Source organism: Bombus pyrosoma, linkage group LG4, assembly GCF_014825855.1.
Source record: "Bombus pyrosoma isolate SC7728 linkage group LG4, ASM1482585v1, whole genome shotgun sequence".
Taxonomy (NCBI): Eukaryota; Metazoa; Arthropoda; class Insecta; order Hymenoptera; family Apidae; genus Bombus; species Bombus pyrosoma.
Window position 1 is genome coordinate 13573346 of NC_057773.1, and position 11841 is coordinate 13585186.

An 11841-nucleotide genomic window follows, 5' to 3' on the forward strand; every position below is an offset into this window, starting at 1 on the left:
TATAATTTATAATTATATCTTTATAATTTTATAATTTTTAATTATAATTTTTCTAGGATAAAATTTAACAGATGTCTTGGTTTCTTTTCAGAGAACAATGTACCAGAGGCGAAGATTTACTTTACAAAATACATCTCGCGCGTAAAAGTGAAATAACGACACGTACTTTCTTTTAAATAACAAACATCGTTCGATATAGTTATTTTTGTTTCTTATTTAAATTATCGTGGAATGCACGGGAAACGTTCGCAAAGTTTTCACATCACTCGTAACACGATCAAGGAAAACAACCTAATAACAAAACTGAGTAAATCGTAATAGCGCGATCGATGGGTTTTGCGTTACCTTTGAAATGAAATGAAATTTTTGATCGTTTCATTATCCGACGTAAAGAAGTATCCGGCTGCTGCCAGCATTTATTCCGACGACGTTGGAACGTTCGGTTCTTCCTCTGCCTTTCCAAGCTTTCGTTCGCTCGCGCGCCTTTTCCTCTCCTCCCTCGTTCTGCTTGAAAGTTAACGTTTGAACAGAGACATACGAGCAGCCGCTCATTCATTCGACCATTCGACGGTCGTACATTCATTCGTTCATTCATTCGTTTAACACTTTTGTGCCACACGAAGATACGGGCCGTCTGTCGCTGCGGTACGCGCCTGGGAACCTCTTAACTGTTTTGTATAACGTGATTACTTCAATCCCGTCTCTACTCTTCCTACCATCTGAATCCGGACTAGGTTTTATTAAGTTTCATGGATCGACACCATACAAACGTAAATTCCTCGATAATTTAATTTATCCAACGACCAGCTAACTGTCGTACACCATTTGCTTAATGGCGATACAGAGATACGACATGCATCTTAAATATTACGTATCGCTTTCCATACGATCGATTACGACATCATTCCGCGAGTCATTCCGCGCGAAATTCAACCTACCAAATCAGTTAATTTATATTATATTTGTTATCCTGTAAAATAACCGACTCGTTCGTTAAGATAGAATTCCAACAAAGATCGGACGATTCCTCATCAACGCGAAATCTCGTCTTATCTCAGCGTCGGTACGTACGTTCGAGCAATCGAGTGTTTAACTCGTCCTCGCTAACGTCGTGCATCCTTAAAACCCGCAATTTGTTCTTTCGCGCTCGGTCGTGCGTTCAACTAGCGTTCGACTAGTCCTTCGATTCGAACAACGTTCCCCGAATTTACGATATTTCCAGAGAAATCGAGATAGATACCTCGGCGAAGAAGATGTCCACGGGCAAAAGTGGATTTACGAGGCGAATTGGCGAGGAAATAGGATCGAACGGAAGAAAAATCGACGACGAGAAGAAGTGAGAAAAACTGAAAAGAAAAGGCGAAGACGTAGCTGGATGGAAAGTGGGCGTCTCGGAGAACGAAGGAGACGCGACTGAAAGCCCGCAAACTGGTTCGCTCCAGACGAGCAATCGCGAGCTCGTAATTGCTACCAACCGTGCGGAGGTGGCGAGGAATATGGCGCTGTTAGCGGCCGAGCATCTTCTCTTAACCCTTCTTCCTCGCTTAAATAAGTTAACCGAGTCATCTTGCGACAGTACGAACACGGCTACTTACATAGGTACGCGGCCTTACGTCATGCGCGCGTGGCCGACCAACAGGGTACTTGATACTATCCTTGAATCTTACTCGAAATTGACCGCAATCAAAGTGCCACGTCAACATTCTCCACGCGGTACCACTTATATCCAGCTCGTCCGCGTCACGAAAATCAACCGGACTTCCGCTCGCGGCTATTCTTCGGCGGAAGATCGATGACTCGACCGACGATCACGCCTATACGTCATCGTTCGCTTCTCTCGCACGAGTTCACGAGTTTTCTTGGAACCGCTTGCAAGTCGTTTGGCTCGAATTTTTTTCCATCTTCTATTTACGTTTTCGCTGGAATTAAACTCGACGAGATTTACGATACGTGGAACAAACTGAACGAACGCTCGACTGTAGCAAGCTTTCTCCACGCGGATCGCAAGTAACGATCTCTGCGCACCGTATTTTACGAAAACACAAGAAGCAAAAACTTAAGCGGCACAATTTCTAGATCGATCACGGTGGCGCGTAGCTTCTGCTCGTACGGAACAACAAATACGAGCTGCAAAGATGAACGTTAAGCGAAGACCGTCGGCGGTCGAGCGGCGGAAGTTTGCAGGAGGATCGAGGCGGTGGAAGAGAAATGCCGGAACGCGTTCCGAACGGACCGCAAATCGGCCACCATCGCGCTCACCGCGCATCCCCATAGGCTAGAAATTCGGCCGGAATGCCTGTTATTCCCCTCGGTGACTAGGGGATAGCTACCCCTGCGGGAAAGAGGAGACCTTCTGCTCGAGAGCAAAACCAGTCTATTCGTTTCTGTGCGTGAACGTGCGTCTCTAACACGGGTGAAAAAGAGAGGGGGAGGGTGAAACTGCACGCAACGATCCCCACAACGCGTATACGTGTATGCATCCACGGATGAAAATAATGTAACACGCTGCCATTGAAATCTATTGACGCGCCACCCCAAAACGCGTCGCACATGTGCGATGCGCCCATTCTATTTATACGAATTTCGTCCGAGAGAAGACTACGCGCGTTCCTGACTCTTGTGAGAACGCAAAATGGCGATGTCAAAATAACCGTAGGCAATTTTGAAAGCGAGCTACGGAACCGGCCGCGCCGCGCAACGTATACGAGCTCTTTGTACGACGATTTGCGTGGTTCGATGGAAGGCAATTTGATCGGCGTAGCAAGGGACGCGACCGTCCGACGCATGGAATGCGAATACCTTTTTATCGTGCGAATAACGCGACAATCATCTGGTATTAGCGAAATGGTATTACAAGGGCCCCGAAAGGCATCACGGCAACCCTAGTCAGACCGACTCTGCGACTAACGCTGACGACATCGACAATAATGTAATAGCGCAAAGTAATTCAGCGAGTTACCGACTACTTACTAAAATGCCAGGAACACTTTATGATCTTTACGCGTTTTGCAGACCCTGCTGCGCCGTTATCAGATATAAATAGAGATTACGCGCGTTGTCCGAATCAAAGCTATTCCTTCGAGAGAGATTTCAATTTCAAAGTTGGTAAATCGAAGTCCAGAGATCCGCGAACCTCTTACCTCGCGTCCAGAAGACACGAGTTTAACTTACTTTTTCTTTTCTTTTTTTCTTTTTTTTTTTCTTTTGACAATCGTACGTAATTAGCAGGAGAAATTAGGAGAAACGCGTTTCCTCGGGTGAAATAAATAATTCGATACGAGCGTACTTTCGCAAGCGCGGCGGCTCGGAGCACAGATTCGTAGAATAAAAGCGATTGGAGCGTAGAGGGATCGGACGAAACGATGGAAAGTAGCGGTAATTGAGACAAAACGCGCAAGACGAAGGATAACTGGACCGACAATGCGTGGATAAAGGACAAACTATTTGGAATTTATCCGTGCGGATAGAGAAGAACGTCTATCGTATACACCGGAGAAGTAACACGCCCATAGAGGACTCGCCACTTGGAGCAATTGACCACGCAAGTGTTTATCGTCCCCTTCGACTACGTGATGCTATGCAACATTCGTTTAATCTCGCTTTATATGTCGCTGACAAGCGTTATCGGTTCGGCGATAATGCGCACTGGCAGCACGCTAATATATTCCTGTAATTACTGGCAGAATTTCTGATCCGCCACCAGCCTGTCGTTAAATCGAACGTCTAAGTCGCGATAATACGAATTTCAAATGCCAACGCTATAAATCTAACGCGATTTACAGGACGTTTGAAATTCGTGTAGCGGTGCACGGTACGCGTCTACGTGGTTTTTCTCCTCGCGTTGCCGTATCCAGGAAAACGTACAATTTTATTCGAACGTTTACGCGCGTCGATCGATGTCGGAAATATATAAACGGTCATCTACTTAATAATTCTCGCGATAAAAGTATCTCGCGTTAATCGCCACAGGACACCACGTTGATAACATCGTTACGAGTAGAGCGACGGAAAACGCGAGGGAAATATTTTTCATGCTTCTTGCCTATCCCTTAAACGTACGGTTGAATCGATCTTGCTTCCAATTATCATACGCGTATGTATCTTTCACCTTTGATTTATTAAACGGAATAATTTGATCAACCACCTAATCCTGGCAATTTCCTGAACGCGATATTCCTCCAATGAATCGTTACACGTGCCGTACCGTACAAACTGTCTCGTGTGTCGACGAATGTTTACGTACTGCGAAGATACCAGCTCGTTGAAAAAAATGACGGAATTGCAAATGTAAACGATTTACGGAGAAGCTGCTACTTTTGCATCTTGCGAGTCGTCGCTTCTTATCCGGCAGGAACGAACGTTCCTATCGTAGAGCTGGAACGTTTAAAGCTGGAAACGCGCTAATATCGTTTTCACGCGCGCTACCGACGGAACCACGTTCCATTTAACGCGTAATTAGGATAAAACGCATCGACAGCGACGGAGAGAGCGCGAAGCGTGGAATCGAACAGCTTTGCAAGAACGCAAAGTACGCGTTTGAGCCGCGCGGCTCACAATCTCATCTACAGATCCTAATCGGTCGTCTATCTCTTTCTCCTTCTGTTTCTCGCGTGTTTCTCGGCCCTTCAAACGCTTAAACCCTCCGTTCGACGTACGCCAGCGTACGCTATTATCTTATTTACGCCTCATTGTCTCAATGTATCGCAGCGATATCCAGCGACCGCTCGTACCGAGCAGCAACACGCTGCCGAGTCGCGTCCACGTGAAAGTAGCCCGCCTGGAGCTTCCATCGAATCGGCGTTCCTACGCGAATCCTAATCTCCGGCGTTGCCCTTTCACGATGCTCGTTGAAAGTTGCTAACCAGATGCAGGTAAACTAATTTTTATCAATACCAATCGCGTACCGTCGACCTTTGACGGTTCGAAAATGACGAATCGATAAAACGATACAAAGACCAACAACGTTGTTTGCTCGCGATGCAAGTGAGGGAAGGTAATGAAAATTAGAAAACCCGTACAATTTCAGCTTGAGACAGGCTTATGGCACGTGATTGAATTCGAAAATAAAATCCGCATCGGCTATTGCGTGTTTCTATCGAGTTTAGAAAAGTTTACTCGCATCGCGTTATACGCGCATTAACCCTTAGAGTGCTATGGATGCATATATCCGTCTGGCGAAAGCCATCGCTGTGGACTAAGCATATATGCGTTTGTCAATTTTTCCGAGCACCTACGCACAAGTAATACTATCGCGTTTGTGCGAGATAAATATAAACGCATTTCGATGTTAATGCCGCGTTCGAAGAAACTGTCTTTTCTTTTTTTTTTTTTTAATTTAATACTTTTCATTCGCAATTTGCCCAATTTGGACATTTGGTAGAACAATCGCGCCGGCACAACACAATTATCAAGAAGAAAATGTGTTGTTTGCGTGAAAAGTAAGAGAAGCAACGACAGAAAATGCGACGTCGGATTATGTATCGACGATTGTTTTGAAATTTTTCACGCACAACTGAATTATCAACTTGTGTTATATTTACTAAATTTAGTTCTCTTGTCTACTACCCAAATTCTGTTTTATTGTAAATTTCAATGTTTATAATAAATGATTAATACTAAAAAATAACGCTCTCGAATCGTTTAATCTCGCGCAAAAGAATTACTATAACTTATTACGATTTGCGCTTTCAATAGTCAATCAACAGAGTCCGGTATAGCGAAAAAGTATTCAGTCCACAGCGATCGTCAGCGCTGGCAGCGTGCCGTCCGTACGGATGGCATAGGCTCCGACTATTCAGCACTCTAAGGGTTAACCAACGAACCATTCGCGATACGTAAAAGTGAGAAAAGAGGATAAAGTTTCCCAAGTGCTACGAATTATCCTAACACGGATGTAACGCGGGATCGCTTTCTTCGCGTATTCTTTCCTCCGGTACGAGAACCAGTCGTATCTTTACCGTTGCTCTGTTGCTCGAAAAGACAAATCGATTGATTTCGAACATTTCGATGGTCGAGAAAGAAGATCGTTGTCGTCGTACAGTGACGAAATGGGCGTTAAATCGTTCGTTCTTTCATCGACCAAGGCAAATCGCAATTTTGTCGATAACTCGCCTGTTAGTTTATATTTGCAAAACGTGTTCATGTTCGCTGCATTTTTTAAAAGAATTTCCTTGCGCTATTATTGTATTAGATAAACGCGTAAAATTGCCCACGTTGCTAAGCTCTGCGAGATCCAGTCTCTCTCTAGTAGCTGACGGGAAAAGTAGTGGACGAAAAGGACGATGGATAACGTCGCGATAATTGCGAGGTCGACGAGTATTTCGATCGGACGCGTACGTCTTACCACCTCAGTGGGAAGAAACGGAGAAGAAGGTCAACGTAGAAACCAAACAGAACGTTTTCTCCACGGTGCGAAGCAACCAGAGGAGAGAAAAGAAAGAAGCCCCAGGAATGCGGAAAGGACGAAGCCAACGACTACGTTGGACGAAGAGAGGCTGGAGCCGGGCTAATTTGGTGAAATCAAAGGCCACGGAGGAATACCCACCAAGGTCACTGGAATATGGTTTTATGGTTATATTGAAGCACTAAACCAATAGAGAATTTCCGATTTCCAAGCTTCGACCTCGCTTCGTTTCTTCGTTATCCATTGACTTTAACCGAACGAAACTTGTATCCCGCGCCGTGTTTTGACAGCCGTTGGGTTCTGCCTGTTACTTTTACGATCCCCGTAGACGAAGCTTCGTTGCGTGCTCCGCGGAAATTTACTACGTTCAGCCTATTGCTCGCGCGTATTCCAGCAACTGGACGAGCGTGTAATCGTTCGAAATCCTAGACCAACGTCGACGCGCGAACACGATTACGCCGAGGATCCGCCGTGCGCAAGGAACAGAAGGAGATTGAACTGTCAGAGCTGGAACAACGGGGACTCGTGGTAATTCGACGACTTTACTTTCCCTTGGGATCGAACGTAATAAATAAAGGAACGAGTAGAACGTATCTGGAGCGAATTAACAGAAAGATCGATCGGTAGTGGGACAAGTGAGAAAAAGGTTGCAAGGTGATCGTAATTCACAAGGCAAAATTTCTAAAAAATGTTTTAAACATTTATTTTAACGATTATATATACGCTGCTAGAGCAACATAATCGCGATCTGTTTGGTAGTATACATATATACACGTGTCGTGTCTATACCTTATAGTAATAACAATTATCAACTATGTACATAGTTTTAACGAACGAATCGCGGATATCACCGAGTTACAACTCGCTACGTGATATTCGCATTCAAACGGGAAATATCGAGGTGCACGATCGGCGACGAGAGATCATCTAAATGAATCGTGTCTTATATTCACAGTTGTCATTATATTACTCTGCTACGATTTAACGATCGAACATCGACGATCGATGGAATGACAAATCTTACAGATTGCGCTCGATCGACGTAGTTCGATAAATCTTAAAAGCTAGTATTTACAGAAATCAACCGAAGAAGAAAAGAAAATAAATGTACATACAATATATCACGGTGTACGGTATTAACCGGGTGGAGAGGAGAGAAACTGGCAATAACGTTGGAACGTGCGTGCGAACGCACTCCGATCCGGAGCGAACGAATCGCGAGTTGCGAGTCGATCGGTCTTCGGCTACCTCGTCGGAGCTACCTACGTTGCTCGCCGGTATCGTAACAGCCGTACGAACGTTACTCGTGAAATGACCGAAACTAGACCAGCGAGATCGTTCAGCTTTGTCTTCCGGTGAGAACTGTGATCGGTTTCAGCAGCAGTTGAGGCGGACTGTGCGGAAGAGATCTCGGTTGCTGTACAACAGCGGTATTACAGACGGCTATGGGGGGCGAGTTCGGCGACATCGGCTCCGGACTGCTTCCTGGCGACGCCGTAGCCGATGTCGCCTGCCCTAAAAGCGGCGGCTGGTTCACGTGATATCTAGGTGGCTGGTGATTGTGGGCGAACACCGCGGCGGAACTCTGATGCTGTTGATGCGCCGCCAACGACCTGAGGGTCGAGTAGAAGTCGTAGGGACTGCCGGAGACGGGAATGGCGGATGTGGCGATACCGGTCGGATATCCAGCGGCGGTCGGAGGCTGCAGCAACCTCTCCATGGAGAACGCGCCGTGCTGCGGGGATGCGGTTGCCGCTGGCAATGGTTGCGGCTTGCAAGGTAAATTGGTGGCCGAACTGGTCGCCGCGCCGGGCAATAAACTCGCTGGATATCCCGCGGGAGTGGAATAGGCTCCGGTCGCTGGCGGATAACCGGCGGCCCGATGAAGATAAGGCAGCGTGTAGAGGGAAGCTGGCCATCCTGGGGGAGCGTACGCCGATGGATACAGTCCACCGAGTACCACGCTTCTCTTGAACGCAGCCAATCGCGATCTGGAGGCCGCCGTGGTTCTTCGACGAAGCTTACCGGTCGTGCCTCCGATGAACACGTCCTCGGAGCTCGGATCCAGCATCCAATAATTTCCTTTTCCCGGGTCGTCGTAATGTCGGGGAACTTTAACGAAACACTTGTTCAACGAGAGGTTGTGCCTGATGGAATTCTGCCAGCCCTGTTTGTTATTCTCGTAGTAAGGAAAATGGCGCATTATGTACTCGTAGATGCCGTTCAGAGTGAGCCTCTTCTCCGGACTTTGACGGATGGCCATCATGATAAGAGCGTTGTAACTGTAAGGCGGCTTCTCGCACTTCTTCTTATCGTCCGCCTGTCGATCCTTCGAGTCCTTCTGCTCGGACGAGTTGGCCGAGTTGACGGCGTTTCTGGAACAGTCCAAGGGCGGCGTCTCGCTGCCACCGTCCCCTGTCACGTCGAGATCGCTCGAATCTTCGCTATCGTCGACGTGGCTGATCTCCGGAGACGCGGATCGCCGGACGGTCGGTGCCGGCGTTCCAGCGCACGCCTCCGGCAGGATGCTGCGAATACTGAAACTGCTTTTGAGGACAACGCGCGGCGACGGCGACGCTGTCACCGTTTGCTGCTCGCCCGATCCTTCCATATTCACCATACTTTTAACACGTGTCGCTAGGAGAATCCGCACTTTTCCAATCGCAAAAAGAAAAAAAAGAAAACGAAAGCGACCGGCGCTATCACAACAGTGTTCACACAGCAAATTCCCTTTTCGAATACATTTGAACGCACAAAAAGCACTGTCCTCGATCGACCGATAAGCTACGCCCTGTATCTTCCTATACTCCCGCTTAGTCCTCGACACAACCGATAAGCGAGGACCGATGTTGCCTGTCGGAGATATGCCGCGTATTTGCTGTCATCCCCGCCACTCATCCTATATATATGGCTCGAATAGCCACACCTCCTTTGCCCCCGACCTCGTGTACAAACACCATTTGCACCAATCGTCGTTAAGTTTGGCGTTTTCAACCGACGACGTCCCTCCTCTCTACTGTGCCGCTTTGCGGCCAATGTTTGACAGTAAACTGTGCAAACAGTGCGCAGCATTGCAACGGAGGCAGGGATTTCGAAGGTGGCCGATCGTAGCCAGCCTCGAAGGTGGGGAGCGCAGCCGCGACTCGACTCCAAGCCGCCAACTCCCGTATACAAACAAATCCAAACGCGATATCCGTATTTCTACGCCCTCGTACGACGTTCGAGCGGCCAACTCTCCACGGGAACCTCGTTCCTCGCCGGCGCGTGAATATATCGAGCCAGAAAGGGGCGGCGGAGGGTGGGGGTTGAATGCCCTTCGTCGCTGCCGCTGCAGCCACTGCCAGCGTTCTTCCATCGAATCGCTACCACTACCGAAATCGATATGCCCTTCTGCGATTGTTTCCCTCATCTAATCACAAGCGAATTATCCCTTTCTTTCTTTCTCTCTCTTCCACTATGCAAATATTTTTCCCCCTTTCTCGCACCCATTGAATACCTCGTTAACGTTACCAGCAGAGATACTTTGCTTCTTCTTAGAACGGAATTAAAACTAGATACATCGATGCGTACGTGAGTACACGTATCGGACTGTCTTTCTCGAGAGAGAGCTTTCTTCCTCGACCATGTTCCGTGCATGAACTTTGCCAACAACTCCATTTTTATTATGCGCGCGAAATTTATGTTTGGACGATGTTTTGAACAAGAAGCGAGATTGGTTTCTTTACGACGATAATTTGTTTAACACGTTGGCTGCCACGACACCCGTATTCGGGTGTCAGCAAAGTTTCTGGTCAGGCCACTTAAACCATATTCGGCTGTCGCTTATGACTACTTGCGAAGGATTATCGTAGATGTTTGAAAAGATATTCCAAAACTGTTGAATTGTTATAAAAGTAATAGGAAAATGATTTGTTATAAAAGTAATACGAAAATGGTTTCTTAACAGGATTATTTAGAACGTAAAACTTTAAAGCATTCTATACATAGTTAAGGTTGGTCAGGACAATTTGGTCAATAAGCTGTTGTTTTCTTCAAATTCTTTTGTGCCTCTGCTCGGTCCCTTCAACGTCTTTTATTTGCATAACATAATTTGCATGCGTGTCTAATGCTTCTTCCGGAATCATAAGCCTCGTAAAAGCTTTCTTTCTCACTGCTATCAGACTCACTAAGAAATAAGTTTTCAATTGTTCTTTTCGACATTGTAGCGAATTAGGACAGAGATTTGAAGTTATACCGTTCGTTGCTCGGCCAAGATTCAAACTGATTTTGTAGAAAGTGGAGAAATGAGAAACAAATGCGAAGCAATGGAAACGAAAGAAACGAGAGGTAAGACCACCGGATGAGCGACTCGCATTATGAAAATATCGATGGGAGCACCGAGCAGAGAACGCTTGTTACTGCTGCACGCGTGGCCTGACGGAGATTTTTTTTTAAAACAGGCGTGCCAGTCAACGTGTTAACAGCGAACCCACCATTGTCGGTCAACTCGATCGTTTTTGAACTTTCCTACAACTTTATTTTGTAAAATTACCATGCATTTTTCTCGTTTTATTCTTTTTTTTTTTCAAGAAATATACAGAGCCTGTTGGCCATGCGAAAGAAACGACCAAATGGCAACTAAATACAGCGTCGAGCCGAAATCTCGTACGTGGCCCTCCAGGTGTCTTTCGATGTTCCGGACGTAGCTGGAATAAATGTCCAGGTTTCGTGTACAGAAACAACAGGAGAGAAGGGCAGGAAGTTTTATTCCAGTTAGCTGGAAAACTCGGCGCTGCGTATCGAGAAGAAGAAAATGTAGCAAAAGCATCGACAAACTCAAGTTTGGGTTCGCATGTGCGGAAAGCTCGTCGAGTAAAATTTGCCAAGGGTTGCGAGACTACGAAAATCTGTTTGGGATGTAAAAGATAAATGTAATTTTGAGGATGAAATAATTTGTAAGAAATGCAGCAAAACCGAACAACACACGTACTGTTTATATATTTAGAGAAACGCGCAGACCGTTCGTGTTTGATCCTCTTTCTCAGCTCATAATTGAAATTGTACAAAGATAAATTTATATCCGCGTTTTACGCGAGTCGTTCGTACACCGATTCATTCGGCAACAAACTGACCACTACTTTTTGATTATAAAAATAATAACTTTTTCTTCGAGGACCGGTCATTTCAACCAGACACTACAGGAATAGATATAAATGTATATATATATAATAAATATATATATAATAAATATATATAATATATATATAATAAATAAATAATATAATAATATAATATATAAATAATATAATAATATATATATAATAAATAAATAATATAAAAATAATATAAGAATGTTGTGCATCCATTATTTGTTTATAAAACGAAAGAAACTTTTCAAACGACCCAATTGTATGTTACTCAAATTATATATTTATATGCTCTGTCGTAGCTTTGTACTT

At 45.5% G+C, this 11841-nt stretch overlaps 1 protein-coding gene across 1 annotated transcript; it reads right to left on the reverse strand.

Annotated features, from left to right (window-relative positions):
- Nucleotides 1-5699: 5699 nt before the first annotated feature.
- LOC122567165 (fork head domain transcription factor slp1-like) lies at nucleotides 5700-9548 on the reverse strand. Its single transcript, XM_043725448.1, has one exon. It carries the CDS (start codon nucleotides 9021-9023, stop codon nucleotides 7743-7745), a length of 1281 nt encoding a protein of 426 aa, XP_043581383.1. The 5' UTR covers nucleotides 9024-9548; the 3' UTR covers nucleotides 5700-7742.
- Between the last annotated feature and the right edge of the window lie 2293 nt (nucleotides 9549-11841).

Coding starts and splice junctions, on each gene's coding strand:
- LOC122567165 (XM_043725448.1), bottom strand. CDS start 9,023: ATGGTGAATATGGAAGGATCGGGCGAGCAGCAAACGGTGACAGCGTCG.